General features: G+C 38.7%; 1 protein-coding gene across 4 annotated transcripts in view; it reads left to right on the forward strand.

Moving 5' to 3' along the window:
* Cblb (Cbl proto-oncogene B) overlaps positions 1–17639 on the forward strand; it is a 186948-nt gene extending 169309 nt beyond the window's left edge. For all 4 annotated transcript variants that reach the window (XM_005345058.1, XM_005345059.2, XM_026786262.1 and 1 more), the window contains 3 exons: positions 1745–1885; positions 5868–5987; positions 14070–17639. In XM_005345058.1, the coding sequence (XP_005345115.1) occupies positions 1745–1885; positions 5868–5987; positions 14070–14329 (521 nt within the window). In that variant the 3' untranslated portion in view covers positions 14330–17639. The remainder of the gene's footprint in view (positions 1–1744; positions 1886–5867; positions 5988–14069) is intronic.
* The last annotated feature ends 633 nt before the right edge of the window (positions 17640–18272 follow it).

Raw genomic sequence — 18272 nt, forward strand, 5'->3', positions numbered from 1 at the left:
GATTGCATTCCCACCAGCAATGGATGAGGGTACCCCTTCCTCCACAGCCTCTCCAGCAAAGGCTATCATTGGAGTTTTTGATTTTAGCCATTCTGACAGGTGTAAGATTTTTTTTTATTTGACTCAATTCTAAGACCTTCCTAATTTCTAATCTATAGTCTTGTTTCCTTGTTTGCGTTTTCTTTGTATTGGGTCTCGACTCATTACTCAAGTCTCTATTGTGTAGATTACACTATTTCATATCCTTCTCTGTGTGTCTGTCAGGGATCAGTGTTTGCATCTCATCTTGTGAAGTCAGGATTTATTGTTCAATATAATTGCCATAGGTGGATGATGACCTTGCTCTTTAGCTGTTAGAGTAGTTGTGACAGCTTGTGTGTGTCCTTGGACCTTCCTCTAGCTTGTCCTGTGCACCACTTCCTGCTGTTTACTCAGCTGAGGACACTCACTTCCTGATTTTCCCAAATATCTGTGTCCAAGCCTCTGGTATTCCACACGCTCCTGATTGTCACCACCTCATGGATGCCACTTGTATTTCTCTTCTCTCCTGTCATAACCTGTCTTTCATAAGACCAACCAGACACTTTGACCTATCAGTCATAAATGTCTGTGAATAGGTCCACCTCCCTTTGATAGAATCTAAACACCTTAAGGTTTGATATTTTATTACCCGATTTCTAGTATGGTTCTGACACTTAGGGACAGAAAATAAAAGATTAGGATTTGATTATGTGACAGAAAGAGCCTAGAATTGTAAGAAATCTTTCCTATAGCCTCAAATACTTTTAATTAAAAAATATTTATGATGATTCAATCAAATTTTGTATACTTTTTCAAATCAAGCACAACAAAAACAAATTCACTTTAAAGTATTTATGTTTAATGCATTCAACTTAAATACATGTGATTTTTATTAATAACCTACGAAGCTGTTTACATATAGCCTGTCTCACTAGCAGCACATTTGACGTACATATTTAGAAACTATATTCAGTTCCCTTTATTTTTTTTTCTTAAAGTTCAAGGTAAGAAAGACTCTGGGTTGTCTAGCAAAGTGGCAGGGATAAGTCCATAGACATAAGGCCGCACTGCAATATTGTTTATACCTTGAGTAAACCTTAGAGATGCATACATGAAGGTAACTAGCTTTGGGGCCAATCAAAAGGAGATCTCCACTGGCATGTGTAAACAATGCAGTCTCATGCACTGTGCATGTGCTGTGTGTTCTTTGTTGGTAAACCGAATGTTTGGTACAATGTCAGTGATTACAGTCCAGTGGATCAACTGTGAGGGGATGGTTGGAAGTGTTCCCCAGCATTAAATTATATGTGCATGGTGTGATTTTTCTCATGAGAGGTCACGAACTCTTTATTTCTTAGAGATTTCTGTTCTGCTGATCAAGGTCTTCAGTTCAGAGTTCTACTATACTAATAGTACAGAGATGACCACGGGATCATGAGCTGATGCATAGTTGGAAATGCTCATTTTTATACAAAGACTCAGGAAACAGAAAAAAAGGTTTCATGGCGGTGTTTCAGTCTTTTGTTTGTGTATATGGATTTTCTCTCCACACTCTTCCGCAAAATGGTCAAGTCCATTATGAATGTCAGTGAACTGTTGAATAAAAATTGCAAGGGAACTTAGAAGTAATGGGAGAAAAGAAATCAGTCCTGGCTTTTGCTTGACTCTGTGTGTTTTGATTAATGAAGTTCTAGTGTTGATAACGACCTTCCTTTAAATGCAGGTGAAGATGCCTTTGATGCTCTCCCCCCATCTCTCCCTCCTCCCCCACCTCCGGCAAGACATAGTCTCATTGAACATTCGAAACCTCCAGGCTCCAGTAGCCGACCTTCCTCAGGACAGGACCTTTTCCTTCTTCCTTCAGGTATGAGTGGGTGAAAAGCCAAGAAAGAATTTTCTCTTAACTATACTACATCTGAGATTATGCCGCCAAATTCATGTTAGTGTTTCCTGAGACCTGCCATATCAGCAGAAAGACTCCTTGGTAGTGAGAACAGTGGTTGGCTGGTTTGCTTGACACTGGATTGACTTAATGGTGGAATAGCACAAGGATGGAAAGAGCAATAAGGAATCATAGTGGTTATTCATGACGCAATGGCTAACCCCACACCCGTGCACATGTAGGCAGCACCAGTTGAATTTAGTGGGTTATTTACTATTTATAAAAGCGATGCAAAGGTGGACAGGATATCCACTGGTGGAGGAGGAAGCTGAAGGTTTGTGGGAGGGGGTTGGGACTGGCTTGTATATTATACATCGTAAATATGTTAGGAAATTTTTGAAGAAAAAGAAAGAAGGAAAGGACAAAGGGCACATGTTCTGCATGTTATACAAAGCAAATAATGCCTTTAGGTGCCGGCGGGGTCTACCTTCATGCAGTTTATGGACTCCCACGATGCTGCCTAAGCAAGATCAAGTGTCCTAAGTCAAGCATGGAGTCCCAACTCTTCAATGCTGAGTTGTAGGCAGTTTCTGATTGGCTTGCTTGCACTCCTCTAATATGCATGACTTAAATCCTGATTCATGAGGTCTCTGTTCACCGGCTTCCTTTATAACAAAGTCAGGATCTCTAAGAGCTAGCAGAAAATATTTTGTTACATTTTACAGAATGTTTAATCATCTTTCTAGAAAAACAGTGCCACACTGCTTAGGGCAGCTCTTCACTCAGAGAGTAAAACCTCATGAAAGACACACATACTAGACTCCAGTGCAGCACTCCGCTTTTAGAACTCTATAACTAAACAAAGGTGGTTGCCCACCTTCCTCTGTGATCTCCGTGCTGTCTAGGATGTTCTTAATTAGTGTACTCAAATTAGTTCGCAATCCTGAGATTTGAGTTCCTTGAGATAATCTCCCAATTTAAAGACAAGATAGATATCTTACAAAAAGATATACATTTTCTCAAAATACTATACTAAATGCGTGTTTCTGTATGCCAGCCTTCTATGCCCTGCGTGCCAGCCTTACCACCCGGTGATGTCTCTGTAGTTCAAATTTCAGATCGCAGGAACTGCCTTTCTACAAAGAGACCTCATGGCTGCAGTGCGGGGAGGAAGGGAAGCCATGCAGAGATGCAGCTCGGGTCCTCCTTTATGCTTTCCGTCTTGCGCTTTCACACAAGATTGCTTTTGGCAAAATTATAATTCCCACTACCGTGTGTGGCCCATCCATTCTAACAAGCCAATCAAACACTAACAAAACGCAAGTCCTCAACAAAAGCTCCTTGATTTGCTATCTCCAAACCCAAGGCAACCGCTGGGCATACGTGCTGCCTCCTTTTCTGTGTAACAAAAAAGAAAAAGAAAGGAAGCATTCCTTTGTGTGGGAAGGTTGAAATAGGCATTTCTGCAGTTCGTGCCAGGGCCTGTGCTTAAGCAACAAAGCCAGGACAGCGTTAAGTCTTGATCACACCCTGCATGAATGTCTTTTTTGAAGGGCATGGGATGCACCGTGTCTTTGGCAGACTTATTATAGATGTCTCTCGCTATTCCTCTAACCTAAAATCTCTTTTGAAGTCCATATCCAATCTTAAAGTCACAATTCAAGTTCCAAGTCTAGTGAAGCTGACTTTGTTAAAGAGAAGTAGTATTTTAACTTGGAGACATACAAGTTTGTCTGCATAAATAAAATACAAAGAAATACCAGGTGGTTGGAAAAGGACTCAGGGGGTATGATTTACTCAAGCCTATCGAATCATTGCCGTGATGGGACTAGCCAGAGAGCTTGTGCCATCTGGGAGGTTGCCCTTACAGAACTCAAGTCAGATGAGGGAAGTCGTTTACCGTGCCTTTCCCATGTGGAGGCTGCCGTGTTCAGATGTGAGAAGTTCCAGGGCGAGAGCAACACTCCATTCTCCTCTGCGGTGCAGCAGCATCTTCTGGGAATTTGCTGTAAGAAGTCAGGAGGGACCTTCCTTCCTATGCTTAAATTAGGCTCAGTACTACATTGCTTCTTTAGCAAATTGATCGCATTGTGTGTTATGTCCTCAAATAATGTATGACTGTATAATTACAACTGGCTGAAGCATCTTCAGATTGTATATTTTAATCCTAAATAGGCTTATTTAGTTTTTAAAGAATCTAATTGCCAAAGCTTCATTGATTTTCAAATTTTCCTTATCAGAGGACAGCTAGTAATTATCTTGCATAGTGCTGTTTCCTTTGAGACAGTAGCTCCAGTTTCATAATTTTCAGCAGGGATACACCTTCACCTTATACCTCACAAGGAGCAACTTGGCTGGACACAAAGTTGAGCCTGTGGTGAAGGAGCAGATCCTAAGTGTTTTTGCTGTGGTCATAATAATTTAGTGTGTCCCTCTTTAGGTAAAATGGTTTAATGGAAGACATTTAAAAACTGCAATTGTGTATTTTGTAGCCCATTTATAATATTGAAATGTATACAGATTGTAACTTCATTAGCTCACAGTGATTGTCTAGAAATGACAGACATATCTGGGAAGCCTGTGACTTGGCTCAACAGCAGTAAGCAAGTGTGGGTACTCTGAAGGCATGATAAAGCTGGTGGTAATTGCTGCAGGAAGAGTACATGAAATAATAATTAGATTATGATTTTAAATGGTGCTTACCTTTTCTAGTCAGAAATTCGTATGAAAATAGGCAAGTTTAAAAGCATGTCAATTCTTCTTAAATTATCACATTCTGTCTATTACTGTTGTCAGATTCAAATGAAGAACCAATGATCTAAACTATAGCCTAACTATATGTATTTACAGCCTATCTTTCTTTATGCAAAATTTGTATCTGCATGGATTTATTTTTAGTAGTTAAAATATGAATGAGCATAAGCTAGTTGCCAAGCTTTTTGCCTGTTGCTGTGTATTTGAGTAAGGAGATCTCATATGAACCATAGAAGAGAGAAAAATTCTGCTCTCAAAGAACTTGGAATAACTTCCGAGATAGTACACACAGAAGAAAGTAATATGAGGGAAACTTGAGAGCGGAAATTTTTAGTGAGCTGAAGATGTCAAAGATAATGTTTTTATTATTCTTTTGTTTAGAACAGAGAGGGTGCTAAGGCTTTCAGCCACACCGTACTAATTTTAAGGCAGGTAGGCTTGCTCTGCTAGTGACTTCTGCCAGCACAGACCCGTGTTCTCTCTTTAGTTGCACAGAATGAATTATATCATTCTTAGTGAAATGATTTTTTCAATCTATAATTTATGTTTCACAGTTTTATATGGCAAGGTTTTAAAAAAGTGCATTTTTACTGTGTGTTTAAACTGTTTAAACTTTATTTTTAGTAATGGTATTTTTTTTCTTTTTTTTTCTTTTTGCAGTTGAATTTACTATTCAGTGAGCCAGGCTGACAACTGGGTATTAGCATATTTTGGAACTTCCAATATAGTACAATGAATAAAAAAATATCTTACATTTACAGATATTTGTACATTCATTAATTCATTTAAAAATTCCGAACTCCAGGTTTGTTTACATTATATTGACACAGAGCTTAAGGAGCTCAAGCGATCCAACAATACTCTTAGAGGCATTGTGGATACTATATTTTTTCATGCTTTCCTCTCAGCAGCTTTTATTAATTGAAGAGTTTATGTGGGGGAAAGAAATTAGAGGTAAGAGGGGGCTAAATAAGTGATCTGAAAAGAGAAATAAAAATATGTAGTCTTAATTTTGAAGTCAAGAAAGTAGCATCGCTGAACAAATGGATGAATTACAAAACCCACATAGTCAAAGTGGTTATGATTGCTCAGGAAATCAGTTGTCTAATCCATTTTATCGGAATCTACAGTCCTCAAGTTCCCAAAGTTCTTTCTTCAGCCAATCAATGGAAAACATCCTTTTAATTAAAAAATTATCTTTATTTTCAAGATCCCTTTTTTGAGCCAGCAAGTGGCCAAGTTCCCTTGCCTCCTGCCAGGAGAGCACCAGGAGACAGCATCAAGCCCAACAGAGCCTCCCAGGACTATGACCAGCTTCCTTCATCTTCGGGTGAGTTGACTGGGAACAGTAACAAAGGTGTCCTCTTTTATACTGCATCACATCTGTATGATGTATCACTGTTCGCTCTGTGGCCGTGTCTTTAGTTTATTGCACTACACCCAAGCGTTCACTTATTTCAGCATCCTTTGTGTTTGGCTTCTAAAGCACACATATGAAAGCAACACCCAGAAAACTGCCTCAGGGGAGGAAAAAGGAGGCTTACTATTTTGTGTGAACCGTCAGTAAGTGCACAGTCGTTGTTTCTTGGCATATTCTTTCTTTTACCTTCTATTTCGTCTCATCAGATTTGAGAAATACAGAAAATCTCTTTGTACGTCGGCCCATGCTGTGTTCTTTCATTTCACATCAAGACGAGCATCTCTCTAGAAGGAATACCAAGCCAGTATTACTATTATTTGGTTTTGTGGGTTGGTTTTTTGTTTGTTTTGGTTGGTTGTTTTTTCAAGATAGGGTGTCATGTAGAGAAAGATTGTTCCTGATAATTGTTATTACCTCAGATTTCATCATTCATTCATTTGCTTAACTCATTTGTCTGTGTCTTAACACTCAAGCTAAGAGTGTCACCCCGGGTTGCTAGAGTGACTACCACTGGCTAGATGCTAATGAGCAAATATTCTTTTCTTACATTCTGAAGTCTGAGAAGGCCAAGAGAAAGTGCCAGCCATTTGGTATCTGGTGAGAACCTACTTCTTTCTCCATAGGTGACCATCTCCCTATTCAGGCATTGTGAAGTGCAGGACCTTTTAATCAATATTAATCCCTTTCCTGAAAGTTCCACGCTCACAACTTACTCAGAAACCACAAATATCATCACACTGAAGAATACAAGCAAGAACAAGAAATGGAGCCACACCATATCACTGTAACCCCAGCACTTAGAACCTGAAAACCTGAAGCAGAAGCCTTACAATGTGTGGAAGAACATTATATATATATATACTAAAGACACGTGGACTGTATAGCGAAACCCTGTCTCCAAATAAACTATTTAAGTGATACACAGATATCCAGAAGGATGCCCAGCATTTATAAGAATATAGATGGGGACATGAAAGGGACACTTAGTCACTGTTGTCTTTGTTAAGTTGAATACTTGGTTTCATGAACAACATACTTGTTTCCTCTTTGTAAACATCAGAAGTCTTTCACTAGATTTTGTATGATTTCGGTATTTTCAGTTTTTATTCTTAAGCTCAAATCAATTCACTGAAGATTTGTTAAATGTAATAGTCATATACCTGGGACTTTCTGAATAAAGATTATTGAGCTGCTCCGAGGACTAACAGCATTGTAGATCCTCCATGGGGCCATACAGGAGATGCAGAGTTCACTCTGAAACCCCAGTGGTATTAACCCTGAAAACCTATTGACCTCTTCAAGTTTTGGTTTATATGTTGTCCAGTTCACGTCTAGCCACTCAGATCCTTCTGTGTATAGGGTGTATTTCCAAATAAAATATAGACTGATGAGAAAGCATGGAAATCGATGAGTGAAAACGTCTGCCAGTCCTGTATGCCATGAGAAAGCAAAGCCATTAATGAAATGCTGTTAAGATAGACCTTTGGCAAAAGCACCACATCTGACTTGAAATATATTCAGCACCATCAACTGTGTCAAAATATAGGTATATAAGAGTTATTGTGAGACAGTTTTCAGAGATTCTTTGGTGTTGGCTCTGTAGCATGTGGGTGTTGTAGGCACAGGAGCATCCTGCAGGTGTTCTAGTGTTTGGATCAGGGTTAGCAATACAATAGAAATCTCAAGAGTACTTGGAGTAGCAAACACAAAAACATCCACTTAACCTGATTGAACTAGTTTTTCCCTAAGAAATACAATAGTACTAAGGGCTAAATCCAGCTGTAGCATCAAATATTTCATCCTAAACTTCGCAGACACTAGCAAAGCACAGAAACAATTCCCTGTTTCTGGGTTGTTTTTGTTAACAGGAAGCATGCTAGTTTTCCACACTTGCACATCTGTACTCACCTCTGGAGTAGATGTCCTCAGTTAAAACCTGACCTGGATGCTATGTGCCCTCAGGACTCTGTCCCACAATAATCTATTCTTATCAAAGTCTCTTTCATATGACCTAACAAGGATTCTGGTGTGGTTGCTGATTCTAACACGTTGAATGTCTATGACCTTTTGGAGCCATATAAATACTTGATAGTTGCTTATTTATCAACAAACTATGAAAAGAACAGTTTTGAAGAATTCAAAAATACAGTTTCATCAATTTAGAAATATCTTTCTGCCGGGCGATGGTGCACACCTTTAATCCCAGCACTCTGAGGGCAGAGGCAGGAGGAGCTCTGAGTTTGAGGCCAGCCTGGTTTACAGAGTGAGTTCCAGAACAGCCAGGGCTACACAGAGAAACCCTGCCTCAAAAATAAATGAATAAATGAATGAATAAATAGATATGAATAAAATAAAATAGAAACCTCTCGTCTCCCTTTTAATAACATTATGTGTATAAGTGCATCTACGTAGCTAAAAGGAACTTCAAGTTTGTTCATTCCCCTCAAAGGAAGTATTTCATAAATTAAAAAATAATGTTACTATTAGTATTTCATCAGATGATCATGATAAAAAGCAGTTTCAAAAAATAAAATTAAAATTTCACTGATTTATTTTAAAAAAAAAAAAGAACAAATAGCCCACACCCAAGAAAACACAAGAAGTAAAATAACCTCATATCATAAATTCATAAGGGTGTGAGAAAAAAACTCACACTACAACTATAAGATAATGGGAACCAATAAATATTGTGCTTTGATAACTCTCAAAAAAAAAAAAATCACTTCCTTCTGTACCGAGGCAACTTTTTGCCAGTGAACGACTTCTATACGTGAGCTCATCTCTCCCATGTAGCTCATGTCTCCGGTCACCACATGTAATTTTGTAAAATTTTCATGCTGTTTTTCTCATGTTATAATACCCATTGTGCAGCAGTTTAAACTCCTTAAACACTCCAAACTGCTTGTTCTTATATTGCAGTGTCAGCCCTGGCGGGGGTTATTCATGGTATTAACAGTGAAAAAGTAGTTCAAGGACTTGAAAACAATGCTGGAATGTTCCATGACTCATATGAAATTATTTAATTGCTAAATATACTGACATAATAACTGTTATAAAGGGGATGAACTGCAGTGCTGGGTTTCCTTTGTTATTCGTTTAATGGAAAATTGAAGGACTATTGAGCAGACAGCTCTGTTAGTAACCTTTCTGAGGATTTCAGCTGGAAATCATGGTTATAATTCACACAAGGGTTGGAAATGCAGAGTGAAGATTTCCTAGTGACAGGGTAAACTGCATTTAACACTTAGTTTTGTTTCCACAATGGAAATTTCAGTGTGGTTGAACTTTACAGTTCATCTGGTCATTGATGCCTCTTGAAAACCTTCATGCGCTTCTGATTCAAAACCACAGCGCTGAAATGTTTGGCATGAGTATCTAAAGCAGTCTCTGCTGCTGCTCTTTGTGTATTTGAAGTATAGTGTATGTGAAGGTCTTTCATTTATTTGTATTGCACTGAAAACCATATATGAAATCGTGTCTGTTGATTAGACTGTGTCTAAGATGCTGTAATAACTCAACATCACAGCATAAATGGGCTCCAAAATTCTTATATTTAAATAACAAGATTATAATATATTTTGAGATTTTGTTCATTCTTTATTTAGTTGAATTCACATTATTTCTTCTAATTCTCAACTATTATTGAACATAAAAAATTACTAATCAAAGAGTTTTAATGCTTATTCCAAGAATAGTACTTCTTTACTACATTACTGAAGATCTATTTCCCAGATGATATTACATGTTATGTAAGACTTAATTTATTAAGCATTTAGAGTAGAATACAAATTCTGACAGTTATTTTAGAAAGCTGATTATGACAATCATTGGGGTCATTTCACATACAAGTATAGTATATACAATTCTTTCTATGTGGTTATTCATATAAAATGTTATACTGTATATAATGTATATGCTGTTATACCTTAAAACATAGTTATAATACATAAATATAAATAAATACATGCAATTCTGTAATAAGCTTAATTTATAAAATAAAGAAACCCAGCAAGCTTTAACAATTTACTCAGGATCCCACAGAGACAAGCATCAGCCTAATAGAATTCAAGTTAATTCTGACAATTTTTGTAGGCTATGCACACATTTATTCTTTTACTGTTAATCAAGCTTATATTGTGATTACCAACATAATCAATGGCCAAGCCAAAACCAAGTTAGTTCATAATCCACAATCACACCTCCTTTAAATGTAACAGTGATTGCTAAAGCACATTGGGTTCCTTTATAACAAAATAGTACCAGCAGTGAAGGGGCCTCAGTGCCAGCAAAGGAGTGGAAGGCACTGGAGCAGTGAGAGCTCCATGACCGTGGCAGAGCCCTCCACTGGGCTCCTGCTGCTCTTTCATATCAGAAAACCCTCTTAGCACCTCTATCTTCATTCTTGGACAGTTCGCATCTGTAAAGCAGAAGGAATCTCATCTGTTTGTTTTGGTTTTGTGAATTGCACACTATGACATGTACGCTGAAGAATACAGCAGCTACCAACAGTAAGAAAAGAAAGACTTGGAGCTGTACCACCAGGGGCCTCCCGTACATTCAGAGCTGATAATTTGTTAGGTGGTTAAGAGATAAGGGTTGGGTTTCAGTCCTTTACATATGGATACTGAGCTTCCTAGCACCATTGCTGAGGCATTCTTTTCCCCCTGTGTGATTTTAGTCTTTGTGAGATCCAGTTGGCAGCAGATGAACAGGTCTGTTTCCGGATCTCAGGTCCATTAGCCTTGTCTGTTGTGTTGCTGTGGGCCGGCAGTATGTCATGCAGTCTGCTGTGTGGCACCTCCCTCTGGCTTTCTTCTTTCTGTTCAAGGTTGCTTTGCTTCCATATAAATATTAGGGTTGGTTTTTCAATCTGTGGAAAGGGTCATGGCATTTTGATGGGTATTGCACTTTAGTCTATAGATTGATTTGAATCTATAGAGTGATTTATGTAGTACGGACATTCTAACAGTAGTCTTCAAACCCATGGATATGGAAATCTATCCTTTTTTGTTTATCTTGTCAGTTTCTTCAATTACTGTTTCATGACTTTGACAATAGAGTGCTTTTGCTTCCATAATTAAGTTCATCCTTAGATATTTTATATGTAGCTTTTGTGCTTTTTTATTTCCTTGAATTGTTTATGTGCCAAAAGCTACCTGTATTCAGTTTAGTTTTCCTACTAATCTCTATTCTGCCCTGCCATAGGCCAAATCTGCTTCTTTATTAACCAATGGTAATAAAAACATATTCCGAGCATACAAGTGGGAATCCCACATCAGCGCAACTTCCATACACACACACACACACACACACACGCACACACACACACAGACACACAGACACACACACAATCTTATATCAGGCATCCTGGTCCTCTGGTTCTTGCAATCTTTCCACAGTCCTCTTCTGCAATGTTTCCTTGGCCTTAGACACTAGTTTACTATATAGTGTTAGATTTGACTCTAGTGGTCACCATGTCTTCCTTTCACTTCCCAGATTGTTAAGCAGCTGGCATTAGTGAGTTTGGGTATTATATATTCCTTATTAAAATCAGGTAGACCAGCTGTTTCTGCATCATACGAGAATAGAGACACACTAGCCATTCACAGGGTAAGGAAGTATGAACAGCAAAAAGTGTGAGGATCTCACTATATAGATACTCCTGAAATTGGAATGGTGGTCCCTGTTGTGCTTTGGATTCAGAGGGTGAAAGTCAGCTCAGGCCCTGTTGTATTAATTCTACTTCTAGCAAGGGCCTAAGTCATTAGTGGCATCAGCAATTGTGAGTATCCTGCAACACCTGTTCTCCAGTCAGTAAGTAGTGAGGTCCTAGATGCTATACAGTGATATATAGTTTAATATAAATGCAAAACCAATACAGATTTTGGAAACACCCAGAAATTATATATTCTTTACATGACTATATAATTAATTCTCTTTGTTCTCAAGAGTCCTGCCTGTTCATTGGTACCAATGTTATTGGTTTCGCTTTAAGAAACTATTATCGCCAGGCAGTGGTGGTGCATGCCTTTAATCCCAGCACTCGGGAGGCAGAGGCTGACGGATCTCTTTTAGTTCGAGGCCAGCCTGGTCTACAAGAGCCAGTTCCAGGGCAAGGCTCCAAAACTACAGAGAGAACCTGTCTCGAAAAACCAAAAAAAAAAAAAAAAAAAAAAAAAAAAGAAAGGGAGCAAGAGAAGAGAAGAGAAGAGAAGAGAAGAGAAGAGAAGAGAAGAGAAGAGAAGACCAAAAAAAGAAGGAAACTATTATCAGGATGGGACAGTGGCAACAATGGCTCCATAGATAGTTCCCATGTAGCTGTAAGGGCCTGCGTTTGGATTCACAGAACCCTTGTGAAGCCAGGTATGTTAGAATGCATCTATAAGCTCAGCTACCTACAGTGAAATGCTACCAAGAAAGAGAATCTGCAGAAGTTTGTAGGCCAGCCAGCCTGATGCATGCAGAGATGAATAAGAAATCCCACAGTAAACAAGGTGGAAGGCAAGAACTGACAACCAAGGTTGCCCTATGACCTCCACATGTGGGTCATGGCACATGTGTACCCACTTGGACACACACAAATATGTACACACCTACTATACATACAGCTGCACACATTAAAGAAAATGCATGAGAGAAAGAACAAAAGGTAATTACCAGCAGGGGCCTGAACTATAAGCCAGTTTTCTCAATGTTTGCATTGGGGGGGGGGCAAAAGTTTCTGTATTGGAATATGTTTGCTCAAGCAAAGCCACATTTAATTTGTTGAACCTGTTGACTCATAGAGGCAAAACATCTGCTCTTTTCCATTTATTTTTCCTCATTGTCAGTGAAGTTCAGCATTATTAACATGAAAAGTCAGATAGGAGGAGAGCCTACAGAGTATATTTATGAAAATAGTTCAGAATAGCCACACATGAGTAGGACAGAGAACATTTGGGGGCTATTCTGCATTCTTCTCTTAGGTTATAGGGAAAGCATCCCCTCTACTAGGGACCTCTCCACTCTCTTCCTCTTGGAGCAGCCAAAGGCTGTGCCATAATTGAGAAAGATAAAGTATGTGATAGAACAGGTCTTGGCCACTTATACTCTGAGCTTTGGGCTTTGACTATTTTGTTGTTTTTGTTTGTTTGTTTCTGTTTTTCTCTTTTGTATATCTGTTGTGTGGCCTGAAAAGTGAAATATGAAATCAGAAAGAAAAATTTTATTTTTTGAGTCAAACTGCTACATTCTCCCACCACATTGTAATTTTCAAAATAAGGTAACATTTTCCATTTCACAGTAATTTAGCCAGCAAATAAAAGTATTTGTAGAGAAAATAAGTAAAAATATTGAAAATTGATAGCTCCATTGTGTCCTATGGCATTCATTTTATTTTTATTGAGCTCTAGATTTTGCTTTGCTCCCTTCCCTACCTCTTCCCTCGCCTTCAACCATCTCCCAAGTTCCCCATACTCCCAATTTACTCAAGAGATCTTGTCTTTTTCTACTTCCCAAGTAGATTAGATGTATGTGTTTCTTAAGGTTCTCATTGTTGTCTAGGTTCTCTGGGATTGTGATTTGTGTGCTGGTTTTCTTTGCTTTATGTTTAAAAATCACTTATGAGTGAGTACATGTAATAATTGTCTTTCTGTATCCAGGTTACCCAAAATGATGTTTTCAAGCTCCATCCACTTGCCTGCAAAATTCAAGATGTCATTATTTTTTTCTTCTGTGTAGTACTCCATTATATAAATGTACCACATTTTCCTTATCCATTCTTCAGTCAAAGGGCATTTAAATTGTTTCCAGTTTCTGGCTATGACAAACAATGCTGCTATGAACATAGTTGAGCACATGTCCTTGTGGTACGATTAAGCATCCTTTGGCTATATATCAAAAGTGGTATTACTGGATCTTGTGGAAGGCTGTTTCCTAATTTTCTGAGAAATCGTATGGCATTCATTGTTATCTCACTGTTTCAATGGTTTCTCTCTTTAAAAATCTCCACAGATGGTTCGCAAGCACCAGCTCGACCCCCCAAACCACGACCCCGCAGGACTGCACCAGAAATTCATCACAGAAAACCCCATGGGCCTGAGGCAGCATTGGAAAATGTTGATGCAAAAATTGCAAAACTCATGGGAGAGGGTTATGCCTTTGAAGAAGTGAAAAGAGCCTTAGAGATTGCCCAGAATAACGTAGAAGTGGCCAGGAGCATACTTCGAGAATTTGCCTTCCCTCCTCCAGTCTCTCCACGTCTAAATCTATAGCAGCCTGAACTACAAGCACCAAAGGGTAAAACAGTTGACAAAATATTCCAGGAGTATGGAACAGAAGGACTGAGAGGGGATGCAGGAGCCCCAGCGTCTTTTTGCATGGCATCTCCAGAAGGGAGGCCTGGAGTACCACTTCTCTGGAGACCATGGCTTCCCTAGGATGCCCACGCTGCAGCTTCTGTGTTTGTGCTAGCCATACTTTTAAATCAGGGTTGAACTGATAAAATAATTTAAAGACGTTTACTCCCCTTGAACTTTGAATCTGTGAAATGCTTTTCCTTGTTTACACGTTGGCAGAATTGCGTTTTGTCTCTATTTTGGATTTCTGTACTGTGTTCCTGACAGGCCCTTTGTAGAATTGGTCACGTCTGCTGTAACCTTTTCATGCCCTCCCTTGCTGTCCCCAGCAGCAACAAAATCATTTGTTTGTGTTGCTCTCTATCCAGGCCCCACCTCAAGTCCCCAGGTCCAGTTTCATTGCTCCCATGTATATGACATGCTAGTCTGAAGGTTCTGATTTACAGCATCTCAAACGAATGCAGAAAGAAAAAGAAAAATGTGTGTGGTCTTGTCTTCACTACTGAGTCTTTTCTTTGGGAACCATCACTGTTGAGAGGTGGGGAAAAGCCTGAATGTATAAAGCATTTATTTGTCAATAAACTGCCTTTTGTAAAGGGTTTTTATATAATATAAAAGAGCTTCCCTTGTTAGTGCAAGTGCTGTGACCTTTAGTTTTCCATATTCTCCCTCTTATAGCCCCAGGAGTGCCATGATGCTGTAAAAGTGACTACTGCAGATGCAGGAAAAACAGGCTCACATGAGACAGTGCTGTGTTCCAGGACCATAATGAGATCCCCTGATGTTTATGCCTGTATTGCTTTCAGTAAAGCTGGAAAAGGTGGCCGTCTCCTCAAAATCTGTTAATATGCCTTTAGATAAGGTCATGGACACCCTTTTGCCCAGTGGAATGCAGTCCATTTTCTATTTCAGGATGTCACCCTGGCTCCTCACAGTGTGTGAGCCTCCTCCTGAGATACTGATGACTGGTATGTGCCACTGCTACTGCAGCCCTGGTACTTGCAAAATCCCTAGAACCCTTCCTCCAGTCAAACTAGGATTCCTATTTACTCTGTGGGTTTTCTCATTGATTGTTCCATGTTGCCCCATCCAGTCAGATGAAAGACTTTAACATAATTCTGCCTTTTTAACAAAATAAGTGGGTCTTCTGAAACCATGGTATTAGTCTGAATTTAAAAATATCTATTGACCATCTGCAGTGTGCTTTGCACTCTTGGGTTTGTTTAAAGCGCAAACTGGCTCTAACATAGTTTGTATATATGTGTTTGATGATAAATGTCTCTAATCCGATAGATGAAGCTCCAGAAATTGATGCGAGAGCTTCAGAACTCCAGAAATTTCGAGGGTTTTTTTTTAATCCCTAACAGTGGAAAAAGAAAATCAAAGCTATCTCCATACAAAATGCTTGACCACATTTGATACTTCCTAAAGATCGACTTAGTTGTAGGTTCATGGAGGTTTCTACCACTCCTTGTTCCGCACCCAGTGGGACATACAGACATGCCTCAGATAATGAGTCCTCCATCCTGACTAGGGAGAAGAGAGACAATTGGCTAGATCTGATGGAGTCGGTGATGTAAAAGACTCATGCACGAAGCCATATTTGCCTAGCAAGGGGGTCCGGCGCATTCCTTTGCAGTCTGACTTACATAGGGTGAGACAGGACTTGAGGACTCATAGTCTGTTCTAGATTTATTCAGATAGTCCTATACTGCTTCTGCCCCGAGAGGGGTATTTTTAATTTCCTTGGAAGCTATTCCTATAAGGAGGTATGAGTACAATTTTTTATATGCTATTTTTTACAATTGGCTATTTGTTGTTTTATCTTCCCATAATTTTTTTTACTTGTTTTATAAGTTCTAATGTCATATGGGAACAGTGCTATATATTTTGGGCTTTATGTATCTTGCCAACCATCGACATAGCCTAAAACCCAAAGTTGCCCCCTTGTTGTCCTAACATTGTTAGAACACCCTTAATAGATTAAAGGGTGATGTAAGACAGGAATGCTGGGAACTGCAACATATTTTCATGCACTTCTTTAAAGTAATACATGAAATTATCAGCAAGAATTTAAAAGCTAAAGATGTGATAATACCATTTGTTTGGACCTGAGGTTAGGAAGGAAAGAGTAAGTTTCTGAATTGTACCAAGATCCCTGCATCTTCCCTCTGACAACTGCCAGTTTTGTCATTAAAGTAAAAGCAGTGAGTCTTATGTAAGACAATGGAGACAAAAACCATGGAATTCACAGACTTAGTTTAAAGACATAGTTCAAATTAATTTTCATTATGAAACAGACTATTAGCTAATACTTTGAGATGATCCAGACTTTATTCCCTCTGATCCAGAATGTTAGATTTTCCTCCCAAAGCTCAAGATTTGATAATAAAATTACCCTTAAGATGTATTTGCTATGATCTAAACAATTAAAACAAATAGTGGCTAATTTTAGCCCTTACCTACAAGTTGTTCTGGGTGTTGAGGACTTAGGATCCATCTCCTGTGAAGTTTCATTTCCACTACTCGGGGAGGGTTTTTTGTTGTTGTTGTTGTTTGTATGTATGTGAATCACCTCTCCCCGCCCCAATCTGTTGGTATCTGATATATCACAGCCAAGTTTTCTAGAACCAAATCCAGTCATTGTAATGTTTAACTTGAACTTTCTTCCCCAATTATAGTTGTTAGCCCTTCCTGCTTTTCCCCTGCCCAGAGTGCAATAGAGCCCTAAGTACAACCTCCAAGGTCTGTTTGCTAACTCAGCATTTCTCACATAAAGGACACATGCAAAGATTTATTCATAATGTGAACTCCTTACTTGTTCAGTTCCAGAAGCATTTCCTCCATCCTGAACATGACTTTGCCTCTCGGATTTTCAACTTGAAGCTTTAGTTTGCACTGAATTCCCTAATCTGGTTTTGAGATATTTCAGATGGACTGATTTGGAAGTAAAATGCGGCGTATTTTAAACATCAAGGCAGGTCCTGCCTATAAACCTGGAATACTAGAGCTTCAAGGAAGAGGTTCCAGAAAAAGACAGCAATAGAAAGGTTTCCTTCTCAATTCCCGTTTTTATTGTTTTGAAATGCATTTTTTTACACTTGTCTAATGTGGCAAAATAGTTATGTGTTCAATTAATTTATATTTTATTTCTTTTTTCCATTCTGGATATGTAACCTCAAGTACTTTATCTGTTCTTTTAAGGTATTTTATAAAAATGAATGTTAACAAATGGAGTTTGTATGTTATTTTTCAAATGAGCACAAATCTTCCCATGAGAGCACGTCTCTGATGTCATTTTTCTAAATGATATGGAAACAGCATTACAGAGCTATTGAATATAATGGGCAAATATGTCCATCCTAGAAAATGACTTAGTTACCAGGTGCCAGATCCACGTGACTTCACTGCCCTCTGACTTCAGTCATGCCAGAGAGATGAAAGTCAGAATTTAAGGTTACAGGTAATAAGCCCGTTATCAGTGGAAGTCCTGATAGGGTAGGATACCACTAGATCATGAGTAGACATTTGCTGATTAATATTGATATCTATTCTTTAAATTCTTTACATTTGTAATCACTGGATACTGGCTAGCATATACCATGGAGGAAACAACTTAGATTAGAAGTAGGAAGAGCACCCATTGAAACAGTAGATGTTTGGTAAGAGCACTTGATGCCAGTGCGAACAAATTGTCAGTGACTGCTGCCATTTAGAGGTACCCAATACAGGGAACTCATTCTATATCAAGAGTCATATCAAAATGTCATAAAATTAATCAAGACCTGCAAAATCTCATTCACCATGATGCTCGTATTCCCTGAATTCACCCACAGTGAGATGAGAAAGACATCAATAA

The sequence above is a fragment of the Microtus ochrogaster genome, chromosome 2, assembly GCF_000317375.1.
Source record: "Microtus ochrogaster isolate Prairie Vole_2 chromosome 2, MicOch1.0, whole genome shotgun sequence".
NCBI lineage: Eukaryota > Metazoa > Chordata > Mammalia > Rodentia > Cricetidae > Microtus > Microtus ochrogaster.